This window comes from Danio rerio, chromosome 13, assembly GCF_052040795.2.
Source record: "Danio rerio strain M-AB ecotype USA chromosome 13, GRCz13ab, whole genome shotgun sequence".
NCBI lineage: Eukaryota > Metazoa > Chordata > Actinopteri > Cypriniformes > Danionidae > Danio > Danio rerio.
The window spans coordinates 50,292,374-50,312,560 of NC_141033.1; the positions used below are offsets into that span (position 1 = coordinate 50,292,374).

Sequence of the window (20,187 nt, forward strand, 5' to 3'; positions counted from 1 at the left end):
ATCTTTAGACACTATATGCTAGAGTGGTTTAGGTACAGCAATACTAATCTGTTTGTTGTTCTGCAAAATGATTAATCTAATATTGGACATGGTGTACCACAGGGGTTTGTTATGGTTTTATGTCTTTTAGTATTTACATGTTTTCTCTGCATCAGATTATTGATGACACTCAAAATGTACAGATATTGACTATATGGAAGATGTCTAATTTAAATTGTGGCGGTGATATTTGATGATCTTAGCACACTATGAGTGGTTTAGATACAGCAATACTAATCTGTTTGTTCTGCGAAATGATAAATCTGCTATTGGACATGGTGTACCACAAGGCTCTGTTTTGGGTCCTATATCTTTTAGTATTTACCTGTTTCCTCTGCATCAGATTATTGATGACACTCAAATTAATTTACAGATCTTGACTATTTTGGTGATATTAAATTAAAATTATGGCTGTGATATCTGATGATCATTAGACACTGTGCTTGAATAGTTCAGATCTTACAAAACTAATCTGTTTGTTGTTGTGCAAAATGACAAATCTAATATTTGGGCATGGTGTACCACAAGGGTCAATTTTGGGTCCTATATATTTTAATATTTACACGTTTTCTCTGTACCAGTTTATTGATTATACTCAAATGTACAGGTATTGACTATATGGAAGATGTCTAATTTAAATTGTGGCTGTGATATTTAATGACCTTAGGACACTATGAGTGGTTTAGAAACAGCAATACTAATCTGTTTGTTCTGCGAAATGATAAATCTACCATTGGACATGGTGTACCACAAGGCTTTGTTTTGGGTCCTATAACTTTTAGTATTTACATGTTTCCTCTGCATCAGATTATTGATGTTTCTCAAATGTACAGATATTGACCATATGGAAGATATCTTATTTAAATCGTGGCGGTGATGTTTGATGATCTTTAGACACTATATGCTAGAGTGGTTTAGGTACAGCAATACTAATCTGTTTGTTGTTCTGCAAAATGACAAATCTAATATTGGACATGGTGTACCACAGGGGTTTGTTATGGGTTCTATGTCTTTTAGTATTTACATGTTTTCTCTGCATCAGATTATTGATGACACTCAAAATATACAGATATTGACTATATGGAAGATGTCTAATTTAAATTGTGGCGGTGATATTTGATGATCATAGGACATTATGAGTGGTTTAGATACAGCAATACTAATCTGTTTGTTCTGCAAAATGATAAATCTAATATTGGACATGGTGTACCAAAAGGCTCTGTTTTAGGTCCTATATCTTTTAGTATTTACATGTTTCCTCTGCATCAGATTATTGATGACACTCAAATTAATTTACAGATCTTGACTATTTTGGTGATATTAAATTAAAATTATGGCTGTGATATCTGATGATCATTAGACACTGTGCTTGAATAGTTCAGATCTTACAATACTAATCTGTTTGTTGTTGTGCAAAATGACAAATCTAATATTGCACATGGTGTACCACAGGGGTTTGTTATGGGTTCTATGTCTTTTAGTATTTACATGTTTTCTCTGCATCAGATTATTGATGACACTCAATATATACAAATATTGACTATATGAAAGATGTCTAATTTAAATTGTGGCGGTGATATTTAATGACCTTAGGACATTATGCGTGGTTTAGATACAGCAATACTAATCTGTTTGTTCTGCAAAATGATCAATCTAATATTGGACATGGCATACCACAAGGCTCTGTTTTGGGTCCTATATCTTTTAGTATTTACCTGTTTCCTCTGCATCAGATTATCGATGACACTCAAATAAATTTACAGATATTGAATATTTGGATGCTATTAAATTAAAATTATGGCTATGATATCTGATGTTTATTAGACACTGTGACAATCTTTAGACAATCTTTATTCTTAAACCAATTTACTAAGAATAAAGATTTATTTGAAGAGGTCATATTACCATTATCCCAAATAAAGGTGTGAGGAGAAAAATTCTGAGAGTAAAAATCAGTTTTATGCTAGCAACTGATTAGCCTACAAGGTGACGTCATAGTTCCTCCACTCCTCCCCTTTAAGATGCACAAAACACTGCGTAAACAGGAATCAGTTCAATGTGCGTAAATTTATGCAAATCCTCTAATCAAATCTTTTTTCACATTTTACTTTAATGGCAACAACAAAAAAATAATTGATTTCAGCTTTTGCCTGTACAGCTGAAGTCAGAATTACTAGCCCCCCTGTTTATTTTTCCCCCAATTTCTGTTTAACTGAGAGCAGATTTTTTTCTCAACACATTTCTAAACATAATAGTTTTAATAACTAATTTCAAATATCTGATTTATTCTATCTTTGCCATGATAACAGTAAATAATATTTGACTAGATATTTTTGTATACAGCTTAAAGTGACATTTAAAGGCATCTCTAGGTTAATTAGATTAACTAGGCAGGTTAGGGTAATTAGGCAAGTTATTGTATAATGATGGTTCTGTAGACTATCGGAAAAAATTAGATTAAAGGGGCTGATAATTTTTACCTTAAAATTAACTAGACTAGAAAAAAATATTATCAGACATACTGTGAAAATGTCCTTGCTCTGTTAAACATCATTTAGGAAATATATTTATAAAAGAAAAAAAAATCAAAAAGGGGGCTAATAATTTTGACTTCAACTGTATGTTGAATTTGTGTGTTCATTTTCAGCCAAACGCCCCATAATTTCCACTTCTGACAAACATATGTACTACTATTTTGTGATTTATCAAAACAGACAACTGTTGACTTGTTCAGTCATGTGTCAGTAATTCGGCATCTCTCTCTGTAGTTTCACTGTAAAGATTTGTTGTGGCCATCATTTCTTTTATTTTCCAATAGTCTGCAGATGTGTCAGATAAATAAAGGTGAAATGTGTAGTGGTTTCTCTCAGAAGGAGGCATCTGAGAGTTCCTCTCTTTCTTTGATTTTTCTCCTGTGGTATTTCTTAGAATGTACAACTGACCTGAATTACATAAACACAGAGACCTCCAGTGGAGGACTGTAAAACTGCTCTGTGAGTCACACTTCAGTGCCAACGCTTGAAGGGACAGTTCAGCCAAAAATGAAGATTCTGTTAACATTAACTCACTCGTTTCAAACCTTTACGAATTTCTTTCTTCTGTGGAACAGAACTAGCTTGAAGAATGTTGGAAACTACTTTTAATACCAATACTATTGACTTCCATAGGATTTGTTTTTCCTACTATAAAAATTGTTACAGGTTTTCAGCTTTTCATTAAACTGTTCAACAGATGAAATAAACTCATAAAAGTTTGGAATTACTCGAGAAAAGGTAAATAGTGAGTATATTCATTTTTTGGGTGAACTATCCCTTTAACACATTCAATATCAGTCATTTTACTTTAAAAGTCACACTTTTGCATCTAAAAATGAAACATTACCAGTGTTCTCAGCAGCAGAAGATGTCATAGAAGGTTAAACTAGTCTGCAGAAGAAGAAATAATGAACTCATTTTGATTGTGAGACAGAAATATGCCAAATTTGCATTAATTTCTTCAGCCATTGTCATATACGGACCATAAAATATGGTCACCCGCTGCTGCCACACAATATTTTTTTCCACTCAATTATGTGATAATAACGAGATATTTTCTTGGTAAAACGACTGCTTTTCTCATAAAATTGATTTTTTTTTTAAATGACAACTTTTCTCATTAAAAAATTATATATTATGTCATGAAAAGGACCTATTTTCTCTTAATAACGACTTTCGTTAATTTTCTATAAAAATTTTCTCTCTTGTTATTACAAATGTAGTAATGCTATTACCAACAGATCATTAATATTTAAGATGCGGACGTAGTGTTCACATGCTAATAATAACTAACTACACAGAGACCTCCAGTGGAAGATGGTAAAACCGATCTGTAAGCCACACTTTCAGGTCCATGGCTTGACATGTTCAATACTAACATCCTTTACATTTAAAAGTCATATTTTTGCATCTAAAAACTTGAACATTAACAGTGTTCTCAGCAGCAAAAGATGTTATAGAAGGTTAAACTAGTGTCCAGAAGGACAAATATTGAACTTAGTTTGATCATGAGACAGAAATATGCCAAATTTGCCATCATTTCTTGAGCCATTGTATTAAATTATTGTTTGTCATACAGACCATGAAGTACGGTAATGCACTTCTGCCACACATTATTTTTCTCCACTCAATTACATAATATATATGTAAAAAAAAAAAAAAAAATATATATATATATATATATATATATATATATATATATATATATATATATATATATATATATATATATATATATATATATACTAGTGCTGTCAATTGATTTAAAAATAAACCAATTAATCACACTTTTTTGTAATTAATCATGATTAATTGCGAAAAGCCGTATTTATTAGAGAATTAAAACACAGGCATGTAAGTGCCATTTGAATTGATTAAATATAAAATAGAAACAAATTTGCTTAGTCCTACTTAATATTCAGCCAGTTGCTGAGACAAACCAGTCTGCTGGCATTATCGGGGGACAACATGGACCTTTTCTTTTAAATGATGTGACCTGAAAGTGAGAACAGTCTCTCACAAGCACAATCACCAAATCAGCATATGAATTTTAGTGCCTAATTTTGGTGCCACTGGTGTTGTGACAAGGACGCAAGAAGCACCAAGGGGTACATCAAAGGCATGTACCAAACACTATAGACTTCTTACAGGGACTTTGATCACACCACCTCTAAAAATTTCATTCTGAACAGCTTTGAGGTATACGAAGACATCGATGTTAGGCGTTTGCCCTTGTTGCTAGGAAACGCACATAGACACACACACACACACACACACACACACACAGACGACTTTAAAAGACCACCCGAGGCCCAAAATCGGGAGGTTTTTCTTTCCGTTTGCCATGTGGTATCAAATTCCGTTAAAACAACACTCTTCCAGCAGACCTTACTTCATATTTCAATTCAATAATTGTCACGAGGCATAAACAATATGTTGCTGAATGAAAGTGAACTGCTGAACTGCAGTTAAAGTCTAAAGATTAAAAATTAAACACTTGAATTTGCATGAAACTCTGGTGATGCAACATTAATTGTTTTATACTAAACCTTCCTTCTAAAAGCCCTTCCTTGGTCTTATTCATATTTCTTCACACGTTAAACACACGTCGGCCACAACAGGAAATAAAAAAAACTGCAACTTCGTTATTTGCGTTAATTATTTCAAATTAATCGCATGTGTTAACACTCTAATTTTGACAGCTCTAATATATATATATATATATATATATATATATATATATACACACACAATTACATCAAATATATCAAAATGTGATCTTGTTAAAACAAGATCTTTTCCCATCATAATTTCATTAAAATAACATATTATTTTCTCATAATGACAAGATATTATGTCTTTAAAAGGACAACTTTTCTCTTAATACCAACATATTATATTGTTAAAATCTTTTTACTTGCTCTAACTAACAAAATAATGGTATTACCAACATATCTGCGGATGTAGTGTTTGCATGTTTATAATGCTAATAATAGAGCTTTATTGTCACACAATACTGTGGAACGAAATGTGCTACATAAACAACACTGGAAGTAAGAGCTATTTTAAACCTGTACACAACTAACACACCGGAGCGGTAATCTAACTTTACTAACTACTAACTATACATATACTATAAATACTTAACTATACACATAACCTAAGACACACTATGCAAGTACTTCTACATAAGGCAGAACAATATTGTGAATGATATTGTGCAAGAGAGGTACTCAAGGTTGGAGAAAACATATAGTGCAACATGGTTTGGAGTATATTCACAAGTAAACGTTCTTTTCCTTATTGAGTCCTTGTAAGATAGATTTTAATTAAAGTGTCTGGTGCATATGGAGAGAAGAATGTTTCTACAGGTGGTTTGCCAAACCCATTTACTGGCTTCTTAACCATTTATTTGGATAAGTGTGGTTTATGTATGAACTATTTTAGAGAGGATCACGTGCTTATAATCAACACGGCTGGCTCCTTATTAGCTGCGTAATCTGCCCTTTTAGATGATTATGGAAGCGTTATAAATAACCAGAGTTTTCCACTCCAGTTATCTTCGTCTTGAAGCCCCCCCTCCCCCCCCCCCCCCTTCCACCCCTATTTCCCCCCTTTTTCCAATAGGGCGACACGGTGGCCCAGTGGCTAGCACTGTTGCCTCACAGCAAGAACACTGCTGGTCCAACCTCCTATCGGGCTGGTCGGTGTTTCTTTGCGGAGTTTACATGTTCTCCTCGTGTTTGCGTGGGTTTCCCCCGGGTTCCCCGGTTTCCTTCCACCGTCCAAAAATATAAACCATAGTCAATCGACTAAACCAAATTATCAACTAAGACAATCTTAGTTTACACTTCTCACGGCGACAAGCAGGTCCTAGCAACTTCTCGAGACCTACCTGAGCTCGAACTCCCCTTTTAACGTGAGGGAGCCCCGGCCTCGAGGATATTACAAGGTCAGGACTCTCTCCCGGGACAACATGCCAAATACACTTTGTTGATTATCAGCTAAGTGTGAACTCTTGAAATATGCACGATATCAGTAGTACCTTGAGGTGAAGGTGAGAGCGAGAGCAGCAGACAGATGTGGCATCAGTCTCAGATTCTGTGTCTGGTGCTCCATGATCTTCACCTCTTCCTGATCCTTCGGACCAAACTGTCTGCGACTGAAAATAGACAAAAAAAACTATGTTAATGATGAAGATGTGCTCGATTTCAAAGCTAAAAGCTGTAAATCACATGCAAAAGTGATCATCTTTATCAATTTTTTTTGTCCAGTGCAAAAATCTAACACTTGAGAATCTATAAGTCTTGTTTTAATTTTTTTTTATTGAAATTAAGATGTCAACATTGCTTTTTAAAAACGTTTATTTTTTTGTAATTGCGTTGCCAGATATGTTTCTGGTTTTAAGCATAAACAACATTCTTAGATTCATTTTCCTTTGGCTTAGTCCCTTATTCATCAAGGGTTGACACAGCGGATTGAACCGTCAACTATTCCAGCATGTTTTACACAGCGGATGCCTTTCCAGCTGCAATCCAGTACTGGGACATTCCCATACACTCTCACATTCCCTCACACACATACACTACAGCCAATTTAGTTTACCCAATTCATATAGTGCATCTGTTTGGACTGTGGGGGAAACCGGAGCACTCGGAGAAAACCCACGCCAACTTGAGGGGAACATGCAAACTCCACACAGAAATGCCAACTGACCCAGCCGAGTCTCGAACCAGTGACCTTCTTGCTGTTAGGCGACAGCACCTGCTGTGCCACCGCGTCGTCAACAATATTTCATACTGTAAATTTTTTCACAATACATTCAGAAATGTAGATGCATTTACTTAAGCAAAATTACTATAGATATTGCCATATTTTCTAAATGGTGTTATAAAAAAAAGAAAAAATATACAGTTGAGGTCAGAATCATTAGCCCCCCTTTGAATTTTTTTTTTTTTTTATTCCCAAATTATGTTTTAACAGATTCAGGAAATTTTCACAGTATATCTGATAATACTTTTTTTTCTGGAGAAAGTCTTATTTGTTTTATTTCAGCAAGAATAAAAGCAGTTATTAATTTTTTCAAACACTATTTTAAGGACAAAATTATTAGCCCCTTTAAGCTTTATATTTTTTCGAGTCTACAGAACAAACCTTCGTTATACAATAACTTGCCTAATTACCCTAACCTGCCTAGTTAACCTAATTAACCTAGTTAAGCCTTAAAATGTCACTTTCAGCTGTACAGAAGTGTCTTGAAAAATATCTAGTCAAATGTTATTTACTGTCAGCATGGCAAAGATAAAAAAAATCAGTTATTAGAGATGAGTTATGAAAACTATTATGTTTAGAAATGTGTTGAAAAAAATCTTCCCTCCGTTTAACAGAAATTGCGGGAAAAAATAAACAAGGGGGGCAAATAATTCTGACTTCAACTGACTTCTGACATCACTTCCAGCCTGATCTCACTAGAAAACGTAAGTATTTTACGTTTTGCCAGTTTAGTGGCTCGTTCGTATGAATTCTTACGAGTTCAGTCGTATGAAATTGTACTATTTTAAAAAGGAGGCATAGCACCTAACCCCACCCCTAAACCCAACCGTCATTGGGGGATTAGCAACTCGTACTAAAATGTACGAATTAGATCAAACAAATTCATACGAATTAGCCACTAAATGAAAAAGTTACGAATTGCCGTGAGATTGTGTTGTCAGTTCTGTGGCAGAATAAAATATTATATATTAAAAATATATTGTATATTCTATATAAATAAATTAATTACGCAAGCACTTTTTATAAAATCTTATTAATCCCCAAAAAATATCTTACACATCAGTGTTGTAGGTAACGCATTACACGTAATGCGAGTTATGTACAAACCCATGTCCAAAAAAGTTGGGACACTGTATCAATTGTGAATAAAATCTGAATGCAATGATGTGAAAGCTCCAAATTTCAATATTTTATTCAGAATAGAACATAGATGACATGTCAAATGTTTAAACTGCGAAAATGTATAATTTTAAGGGAAAAATAAGTTGATTTTATATTTCATGCCATCAACACATTTCAAAAAAGTTGGGACAAGACCATGTTTACCACTGTGAGCCATCCCCTCATCTTTTCACAACCGTCTGGAACTGAGGAGACAAGTTGCTCAAGTTTAGAAATAGGAATGCTCTCCCATTCTTGTCTAAAACAAGCTTCTAGGTGCTCGACTGTCTTAGGTCTTCTTTGTCACATCTTTCTCTTTATGATGTGCCAAATGTTTTCTATGGGTGAAAGATCTGGACTGCAGGCTGGCCATTTCAGCACCTGGATCCTTCTTCTAGGCATCCATGATGTTGTAATTGCTGCAGTATGTGGTCTGGCATTGTCATGTTGGAAAATGCAAGGTTTTCCCTGAAAGAGACGACGTCTGAATGGGAGCATATATTGTTCTAGAACTTGGATATACCTTTCAGCAATGATGGTGCCTTTCCAGATGTGTAAACTGCCCATGCCACATGCACTCATGCAACCCCACACCATCAGAGATGCAGGTTTCTGAACTGAGCGCTGATAACAATTTGGGTTGTCCCTGTCCTCTTTAGTCTGGATGACATGGCGTCCCAGTTTTCCAAAAAGAACGTCAAATTTGGATTCGTCTGACCACAGAACAGTTTTCAACTTTGCCACAGTCTATTTTAAATCAGCCTTGGCCCAAATAAAACACCTGCGCTTCTGGATCATGTTTAAATAAGGCTTCTTTTTTGACCTATAGACTTTTAGCCGGCAACGGCGAATGGCACGGTGGATTGTGTTCACCGACAATGTTTTCTGGAAGTAGTCCTGAGCCCATATTGTGATTTCCATATAGTAGCATTCCTGTTTCTGCCGTCTTAAGGCCCGAAGATCACAGGCATACATTATGGTTTTCAGGCCTTGACCCTTACTCACAGAGATTGTTCCAGATTCTCTGAATCTTTGGATGAAATTATGCACGGTAGATGGTGATAACTTCAAACTCTTTGCAATTTTTCTCTGAGAAATTTTTTGGCGCAGCATTGGAGAAATTGGTTATTCTCTGCTCTTCTTGACCAGTATGACAGTGGTTCCCAACCACCGGGCCGCGGACCAGTACCTGTCCGTGGAACAATTGGTACCGGGCCACATAAGAAATCATAAATTATTTCTGTAAAAAATATTCCCCCCACGACTTTCTTCCACTCACCCCCGCCATCTCACGTTAAATGGACTATGCCAAAATCCACCACGGAGCGGAAAAAAATGATAGAATATCGCTCAGTGGTGGTTGTTGATAGTTTAAAGTTGTAAAACAGGTATTGTAGAGTCCAAATCAGCAGAGCATTTAAGGATTGTGCATATATGTGTGCGTGCATCACTAAGTAAGTACCCGAAATCATTGCAATATGTATCTATAGCTATTCACATAATCATACTCATTAGGACTGTAACATGCCAATGCATACATTTAATTCGGCTATACGGTTGTTGTTAATATGTTCGTCAGTTGAAATGTTTGGCACAGATGTTATGTATTTGATGCATATAAACCTTGATTGAAACATAATCAGACCGCGATAGTGCCGGGATGCCTCACAGTGGTAAACATGGTCTTGTCCCAACTTTTTTGAAATGTGTTGATGCCATGAAATATAAAATCAACTTATTTTTCCCCTAAAATTATACATTTTCGCAGTTTAAACATTTGACGTCATCTATGTTCTATTCTGAATAAAATATTGAAATTTGGAGCTTCCACATCATTGCATTCAGATTTAATTCACAATAGTTGTTCATGATTAACCTTGGATGCACTAGCGCAGTAGCTGTGATTACGTGAAGCAAACCACCCCCCCCCCCCCCCCCAACAGTCCTTTGTAAATTGGCAACCGTTGACCGGTCGGCGGTGATAAAAAGATTTGGGAACCACTGCTCGAAGAGACACTGCCACTCTCATGCTGTGTTCACACCAGGCGCGGATAAATCGTGCTATTTGCGTGTAAATAGCCGTGTGAACATTTGAGTTTACTTGCTTCATTCGCGCGTCAAACCCTGCTTCATTCGCGTGTCAAATTCACTTCAGAACAGACGCGGATTCGCGTGATGGGCAGGGCTTCTGTCTGCCCGAAGACTCTATCTTCATAGCTAAATGGCTAACATGGATTTTATGAAGAAACTAACAGTGTTTATGTGCTTTATGAAGACTGAAAAACAGCGTCGATACGTTTAGGGTCGTGTCTGAGTCCACTACATCCTTTCAGAGGTGCATCCAGCTCTGTAAGCTCATAAACTCCTCCAGAAACTGAACCTGGATGACGGAGGCTTTCAGCGGTGTTTCTGACTGAGCCAAGCCAAGTTTGATGAACTGTTGTCGGTGAAGGCTGGAGTATTTCTCTCGGAACACCGACAACAGGTTCTACGTCACAATCACTCCCCCACAAGAGCAAGCTTCTGATTGGTTAACGCGGCGCGAATGTACGCTGAAGTTCAGATTTTCGAATTCGAGAGATTCGCGTGAAACGCTCGTTAAACGCGTCAAACGCGCAAAACGCTCAATTCGCCCCGCGCCATTCGCGCAATTTGCGTCATTCGCGCCGCGACATTCGCGCATATCGTGCCGCAGGATGTCTATTCGCGCGTTTGCATTGACTTAACATGTAAATCTCTCGCGCTTGACGCGCGTGCCGCGTCTGCTGTAAACGCAGCATGAGACTCTGAGAGGCTCTTTTTATACACAATTATGTCACCAATTAACCTAATAAGTGGACAATTGGTCCTCCAGCTGTTACTAATACGTCCATTTTACTTTTCGAGCCTGTTATTGCTACCTGTCCCAACCTTTTTGGAATGTGTAGCTGTCTTGAAATCCAAAATGAGCCAACATTTGGCCTGAAATAAAAAAAAAAAATTACTCACTTTCAACATTTGATATGTTATCTATATTCTATTGTAAATAAAATATAAGTTTATAAGATTTGTAAATTATTGCATTACTTTTTTATTCACACTTTGTACAATGTCCTAACTTTTTTGGAATCGGGTTTGTAATAATATTACATAAATTGCAAGTCATATCTTTCCGGCCCCTCATTTGGGATGCTTTTCATGAACTGCCCCATGACAAACTAATTGAACAGCCCTGCCTTAAAGGTACAAAAGTGAACCTTGCGGGTACAAAAGTGTACCTTAAAGACACTGATGTGCAGCTGTAAAGTACAAAAGGTACCGCTTCAGAGACAGATTTTGTACCTTTATTTCTGAGAGTCAACCAAAATGGGGTCAAAGCAAAGATTTCAACGTCGTAACACACCTAGACGGCGACTGCAGACACACACAGGGGCAAATAAACCAATAATAAGCTTCCAGTTAACCCACTTCTCTAACCGCTGACTGTGGTGGACGGCTGGTCTTCTGCCTCGACGTGTTTGTGAATTTCTGCAGTACTGAAGTTTAGCTTCTGTACACCTGTTACCCTTGAAGTACCACAAACTGTATCTCTACATCTAACAAACGCAGGTGGCTTCCCCACACAGCAGGCGCCATAGGAGTGTAAGTGTCTGAGTGTGTGTGCACGTATGTGTGGTTTTAAAGGTGAGAAGCCCACACAGAAGTCCTATTGTAACTTGCATCATATAAAGCTAAGTGCATTCTGCCGTACAGGCTTCTTCAAGTTAAGCAGACGCCTTTTGAATGCATGTTAAAAGCATGTTTGGTTACGGATGCTAATGTAGAAACAATCTACTGTTGAAATGAAGTCAAGCTATGTTTATTTTTAGAACGGCTACACATGATAATATTAAACATGAAGCAGAATTAACAGGAGAGTTGACCAAAAAACGACAATGGTGGTTCTAATCTTCTTCTATGAAACACAAAACAATATATTCTGAAGAATGATGAGAAAAAGCAACCATTAACATTCATAGTAGGAAAAACATACTATGGAAAACAATGGATGTTTTTTTTTATTTTTATTATATATTTTTTGTATTTTGTGTTGAGCAGAAGAACGAAACTCAAACAGATTTAGAATAAGTAGAGGATGAGTACATGAAGACAGAATTAAAATTTTTGGGTAAACTTTGATTTTAATCAACTCAGGTTCATTGTGGAAACGTAGCCCCGCGGAGGTACGTATTTGTGCAGTTTTTGTTTTCGCGAATCCGCGAGAGGGCGCTGTGCCGAGTTTTTTCACATCTTGTACACCTCTCAGGAACGCGCGCCATACGCGCCTGCGCTGTTCTCGCGCGAAAAGCCGCCGGGGGCAGCTGTCGAGCGACCGTCTGTCCAACTGACGGACTGAATGACTGAACGATCGACTGGCCGACCCAGCCGCCCTCCTCCTCCTTCCCTTAACCCAAACTGGTTGCGGCGGGAAAGCCCTACACACGGAGGTGAGCCGTCACAGCCGGTAAACGCGAAAAAGAGGAGCTGCGCCACACCGCCCCGTAGCGTTCGCTCAAAAAAAAAAAAAATGCGGACATACGTACCTCCGGCCACGTAAATCGCGGCCTCCAGAAACGTCCGTGGGGCTATGTTTTCCGAATGAGCTTGGGTTGATTTTAATATAGCTAAATAATTCATTTAAGAGCATGATTATCAAATATTAAGCTCAGCTTAGTTCAATTACAATGTGTATGCCGGCAAAATTTTACTCGCAAAACAAGTTATGCTTGCTTGTGTAACCTACACCACCCAACCCGCTCTGAGCTGGGATCGACCTTCTGCATGGGAGTCGGTTGCTCTAACAAGAAGGCTAAAGACCATGGCCTCTAGCGGCTGAGCATTTTTAGAGATCAGAGGAGTAAGGTTTACCTGCAGAGCACTTCACTAGCTGGCCTCTGCTACACTCACCCCCTAAACCTCACTACCATTAGGGTCATGGTGCCAATGTAACCCCTGCCGGTCCTACACCACCCAATCTACTCCGAGCTGGAATCCAACCGGCGACCTTCCACATGGGAGACGGTTGCTCTAATGCTGTGTTCACACCAGACGCGGAATGCGCTGAAAAATCTTGCTATTCCCGTGTCAAATCCGCTTCATTCGTGCATCAAATTCACTTCAGAACAGACGCGAATCATTCTGCCCAGTGACTGTAGCTTCGTTAGAAAAAGGCTAACATGGATTTTATTAAGAAAATAACTGTATTTATGTGCTTTATGAAGGCTGAAAAACAGATTAGATTTGTTTGGAGCAGTGTCTGAGTCCGCTAGCTCCTTTCAGAGGTGCACCCAGCTCTGTGAGCTCATAAACTTCTCCAGAAACTATACTTGGATGGTGGAAGCTTTCAGCTGTGCTTACAACCGAGCCAAGCCCAGTTTGATAAACTGTTGTTGGTGTTGGCAGGAGGATTTTCCCCGGGACACATACCTGGCAATAAAGCTTTTTATTATTCTGATACTGAATAATTGTAAAGTTTAAACATTGCTAAATAACACGAGTGTCAAAATACAACAAAGTTGGATAAAAAAACAATATAATCGTTTTATGACAGCAACATTTTATGATACAACATTTCAATGTTATTTATGTTTAAACATCGTTTAAACAATGTTTAGATGTTTAAAAGTTAAGATTGCAAATATTTATTTTTTACACAATGCAGTTTCATTTGTGTATCTTTAAATGAATAGAAATTAATAAATCGATTTATTTATTTATTATTATTTTTTTCTTATTATTTTTTTCTTATTCTTATTTTTTGATTCTTATTTTCCTATTTAGAATATAACTGAGCTTTTACTCGTCATTTTTAGCTGAAGAATTATTAGCCCCCCTGTTTATTTTTTTCCCCAATTTCTGTTTAACGGAGAGAAGATTTTCTCAACACATTTGTAAACATATAGGTTTTAACTCATTCTAATAACTGATTTATTTTATCTTTTTCATGATGACAGTAAATAATATTTGACTAGATATTTTTCAAGACACTTCTATACAGCTTAAAGTGACATTTAAAGGCTTAACTAGCTTATCTAGGCAGGTTAGGGTAATTAGGCAAGTTATTGTATATCGATGTTTTGTTCTGTAGACTGTAGAAAAAATATAGCTTAAAGCTAATAATTTTGACCTTAAAATGGTGTTTAAAAATTAAAAACTGCTTTTATTCTAGCTGAAATAATATAAATAAGACTAATAAAACAAATAAGATTATTTTCTCCGTAAGAAAAAATATTATCAGACATACTGTGAAAATGATTCATAGTGTGTAGTTATTATAAAGCGTTACCATCATTTGTTAAAAGGTAACGTGTTTTAGGGCCCCATAACACTAAAATATCATGAATGGCAAAAATGCATAAAATGTTTCAGTGTTCAGCAGCAGCTCCACAGCGTTTATCTCCTCAAGTCAGTTCAGTGTCGATTCATTTCCAAGTTTGTCAGCAATTATTATGTATTCTGCAGCCAACAATGCCCAACATTAGTTACTATCGGTTGTTATTGAGATAAAGATATATCTATGGATTTTATAGCACTGACATAGCAACCATCATGAGGGATGTTTAATGTAAAAATCTCTTCTTCAGAAGTAAAGCAGAAGTCATCAGAACCGCAGTGTCTATTTTGAACCCCACAGCAGGCTGTAGTTGAACATATAGAAGACGGCGGAAGACAAGGTGGAACCACATGACAAAAACACACATTTCCTGAAGCATGTCATCTGAACGACTGTCCTGCACAACACTAAACTCATGATGGAGGACTCTGTTTGTCTGTCGTTTACTCCGCCACACATCGACTTAAGATAATATAGAATTCACAACTCGTTTTATGTGCATAAAGTTGGTACTGGACGTCCTCTATGAAATTTTTAAGTATGCTGTTAGCTGCAATAACCACTTTAATTAACCCTTTATAAGACACTTATTGGAACTCTGGAGTGTTAGGGGTTATTCAAAGATGTTTGAACGTTTATGGCACAACGACAAAATTAATTATCTTGTAAATCAGTTTATCAGAGTGAATTAAGTTACCATATATGGTAAGTTAAGTTGTAAATAATATTACAATTCTCTGAATTTTTTATCAAATTTTTTTGCAAAACAAGTTCACGTTTTTTATCTAAATTTGGTTTTTATTTAATGATTTGATGAAAATAAACTGCAAATATTTGATATTTGAAAATCAGACATGTGTTATTGACAACAATAAATCAACAATGAATGAATGAATGAATGAATGAATGAATCAATCAATCAATCAATCAATGAATCAATCAATCAATCAATCAATCAATCAGTCAAATTGAAAAAGATTGCAGCTATATTGAAAAGCAAATAAAATTAACTAAACTAAATAAAATGAAATAAAACAAAGCTAAACAGAAACGTGTTCAGAGATGCTCTTCTGCAGACCTCGGGTGTAACGAGTGCTTATTTGAGAAACTGTTGCCTTTCTAGCAGCTGGAACCAGTCTGGTCATTCTCCTCTGACCTCTGGCATCAACAAGGCATTTGCGCCCACAGAACTGCCGCTCACTGGATATTTTCTCTTTTTCGGACAATTCTCTCTAAACCCCAGAGATGGTTGTGCGTGAAATTCCCAGTAGATCAGCAGTATCTGAAATACTCAGACCAGCCCGTCTGGTATCAACAACCATGCCACATTCAAAGTTACTTTCTACCCCATTCTGATGCTCGGTTTGAACTGCAGCAGATCGTCTTGACCATGTCTACATGCCTATCTGCATTGAGTTGCTGCCATGTGATTGGCTGCTTAGAAATTTGCGTTAACAAGCAGTTGGACAGGTGTAATAAAGTGGCCGGTGAGTTTATATCCATCCCAGACAGCTGTCATAATTTTTATTATCACTTTATTTCCATTACATAACTAATGTTAGCAAAAATACTGTAATAACTGTATTTTGTGTTTGTTCATGTCATCTTGCTTTAAATGCATCATCAAATCCTGACCTAGTTACCCGTCGGAAGACTCAGCAATGGAGGTGTCTCCATCAGATGTACGAGCACCTGATGGTTGACCAGTCGCTGTCTGTAGTTTCACTGCAGTATAGTTTAAGCGGTGTTCAGAAAGCGTGCTGGTTTTGTGGTGCGTGTCGTAATAAAGATGGGAGGTGTGGTGGCTGAGAGCTCGAACTGCGGTTTCTCTCTCACACCTGGCGAGGCCTTGAGCGCTCAGACGTGTTTTTTGGTAACTTTGTTCCTCCTCTGATATGTGTGGGTGCGCAGAGCTGCTTTGCAAATGGAAAACCTGCAACTATAGAAAGCAAACATTTCCTCTCTTTCTGTTTTTTCTTTTTTTTTTCTCTCTCTCTCTGCGCTCTGGGGATGCCATGTTGATTCGCCCACGCAGACGCTCGCATGCTTGATGATTCTCTTTCTGCGGTGAGGAGAAAACTCCACACGTCACGACGATCGTGCTCATTTCTAGAGTTTGTTGTTTATTTTTCTCTTCCCTGCGACCACATAAATAGCTTTTGAAACTCGTCGATGCAGTTTTGATGTCGATTTTTGCGTTTGAAGGAGCGCGGCTGTAAGATGCTGATAATAAATAACTACAGGGAGTATGTTTGATCTCTTCGCGTGGATTGTATAATCAAGCAATTCCAGCGTTATGGATGTGACATTTGCAGTAAAAACCCAAAACATAAATTCGCATTGAACGTAAATGTTAACATTATATTGAAACATCAGTTTATATTTTCCAAACCTACTAATCACAGAGTTATGGGAGCAGAAAAAATATCAATCTGTGAACATCTTTTAAGATTTTGGGCCCTATCATACACCCGGCGCAAGGCAGGACGCAATTGTTGTTTGCTAGTTTCAGCTTGGAGCAAGAGTCGTTTTGTCCTTTTGTGCCACACTGTTTAAATAGCAAATGCATTTGTGCTCATATGTGCGCCCATAGGCGTTCTGGTCTAAGAAAAGAGGGGGTATTGAGGCGCATTGCTGGCGCGTTGCTATTTTTAGGAACTATAATTTTCAATAGACCAGAACAAAGCCGGTTTATTTTCCAGCGCTGTGCACGTTAGTTGTGCGCCTCGCTTACACACTGCTTAATACACACAAGATGTAGAGCAATACGCAAATATCTTTACATATGAAAAAGAATTAAAATATTAAGGATATATATAGGTGTCACCGACTCGGTCCCAGTCATTCCCCTCGCTGGCCAGCAGAGGCCGCCATCTCCGGACTTCTAGCATTACATCATCCACTAGCACACCTAATCGTGATCGTGCACACCTGAATCACATCCCAGTTAACGACCCACGTACCCTTTATAAGCCGCACTCAAACACTCAGTCAGTGAGAAGTCTTGTTCAGCCCCGGCCAGCATTACTGAGCGTTATATCCTGCCTGATCTCCTGTGAATTACTCCAGCCCGTCTCTGACTCTGCTTTGTCTTCTGTCTGCCCACGACCCAAGCCTGATACACGGACTCTGATACTCGCTGCCTGCCCTCGACCCAAGCCTGATACACGGACTCTGATTCACGCCGCCTGCCTTTGACCCATGCCTGGTAAATCACTCTGTGTCTGTCTGCCGCCAGCCTTGAGACCTTTACTACTACTACTGTTGATGTGTGTTTGCACCTTTGTGCATATTGAGTGTTTGAGTAAGAGTGTGATTAATAAATACTGCATAATGGATCCCTCCGTGTCAGTCTCCTCGTTACAATAGGATATAATATGAGTATATATAGGATATAAATATAAAGGATTAAAATATTACAAAACATATTATTTTCTAGCCTACATAAATATAAAAAAACTGCCTTCATCTCGGGGGATTTTTCAGTTCATTCATAACTATTTGCTTTTGTATAATGTTATTATTATTATTATTAGAAGTATTATTTATTATATGCATATTTATATTTGTTTTATTAAAAACAAGCTTAGATTTGTCCACCTGTCAAGTTTTAGACCATATGGGGCACAGCATGTGTATTAGGATATTACTCAGTTTTTTTTTAACACACTTTTTGTTATTATTGTTCATTTATTCGTTTGCTAGAAATTAGAACTGAATTTAGAAACATTTTGAAACAAATCTTTGCGCGTAACAAACAAAATTAATTATTTATAGGCTAATTGGATGTCTGTGTGTACAAGTTTTCCATATCCACAAGAGTGAAAGTTAAAAATTTATCTCTCATTCTCACGCTCTAGATGCTCCTTGCTAGTGAAATGTTCAGTTTTTCCACTTACACTTACTTTACGTCATGTAAATAGCAAATGCACCATGGCGCAACGCAACTAAAGGGAATGGGAGATGAGACTCTGATTGGTTTATTCTCAAAACACACCTATAACTCATTAAGAAAATAAACTCAACCCTTTTAGACCATGCGCCATGGCGCAAAGCGGATTTTTCCGTCCTTAAATTAGCAAATATGGATTCTGACACGCCCTGAATGCGTTTGCGCCCTGCACTCTGGACTTGGCGCATGGACCGTCAAAACAGAACCCTTTGAATGAGTTAAATAAACATGTGTTAGGGATACGACCAAAAAAGTCTGCCAGTTTACAAAATACAACATACTTTGTCGAAATTCTGTGAATTAAACTGCACAAACCAAAATAAATGATGCTAATCAACAGGATGAGAGATGCTCTCTATATAGTCCCTGACAAAAGTCTTGTCGCTTGAGTACAAATTGACTTGAAGTGTCACTGAAATATATTTCTAATCAAGATTTTTTTTACGAGAAATGGCTAATTTTTACCTAACAGCTTTTGAAATAATGTTTCCGTGAAAAATGAAACTTTCTAATAGTCCCAGCTTGGTAAAGCCCATTGAGTCAATTTTTGCAAAGACATGAGTGTTGTCGCATTGTCATATGAGCTACACCTGTGACTAATAATGGACCAATTAGGTCTAAGGTGTGTATAAAAAGAACCACAGTACACTAGACCACAGGTGTCAAACTCAGTTCCAAAAGGGCCGCAGCTCTGCACAGTTTAGTTCCAACCCTAATTAAACACACCTGATCAAACTAATTGAGTCCTTCAGGCTTGTTTGAAACCTACAGGTAAGTGTATTGGAGCAGGGTTGGAACTAAACTGTGCAGGGCTTCGGCCCTCCAGGAATTGAGTTTGACACCCCTGCACTAGACCTTCACATCAGCTGCAACTAGACCTATGCAAACATGCCTAAGATTCACCCTGAGACTAAAGTGTTGATTATCAAGAGGCTGAAGATAAAATCCACTGCTGATGTAGCAGACACCTTCAAAGTGTTTCAGCATCAAGTACAAAGGATAAAAAAAAGATCTGAAGAGACTGGAGACATTTTTGGCAAGCTCAGATCAGGCAGACCCCACAAGACAAGAGAGGACCGTTTGTTGGCTTGAAAATCCGAGGCCAGCTCATTCTCCACTGCCGCAGAGCTCCACGAGACCTGGTAAACTGAAGTCTCTGTGTCAACCTAAACAGTTTTTCGGATTCTGTCTCGAAATGGCCTCCATTTGCCGAATCTGTGCCCAGAAGCCAGCACTAAACAAAAGACAATTGAAAAACCGCAGTCTGCTTAGTGGATGGACACTGGAAAAGTGGCAGGTGGATTTTCCAGATGAATCTTCTGCCGAATTACACCACAGTAGCCACAAATATTGCAGGAGACCTACTGGAGCCCGCA

The 20,187-nt window shown here is 37.6% G+C and overlaps 1 protein-coding gene across 8 annotated transcripts in view; it reads right to left on the reverse strand.

Moving 5' to 3' along the window:
- acoxl (acyl-CoA oxidase like) overlaps nt 1–20,187 on the reverse strand; it is a 354,958-nt gene that overhangs the window by 317,708 nt on the left and 17,063 nt on the right. For 7 of the 8 annotated variants that reach the window (XR_015506452.1, XR_015506450.1, XR_015506451.1 and 4 more), the window contains exon 11: nt 6,619–6,735. Coding sequence is in view for 3 of the 8 variants with exons in the window: in XM_087279832.1 (XP_087135958.1) it covers nt 6,619–6,735 (117 nt within the window). In the remaining 5 variants the exon portion in view is untranslated. Of the gene's footprint in view, nt 1–6,618; nt 6,736–15,909; nt 16,799–20,187 lie in introns of those variants that run through there. The other variant, XM_087279833.1, reaches the window with a different exon arrangement.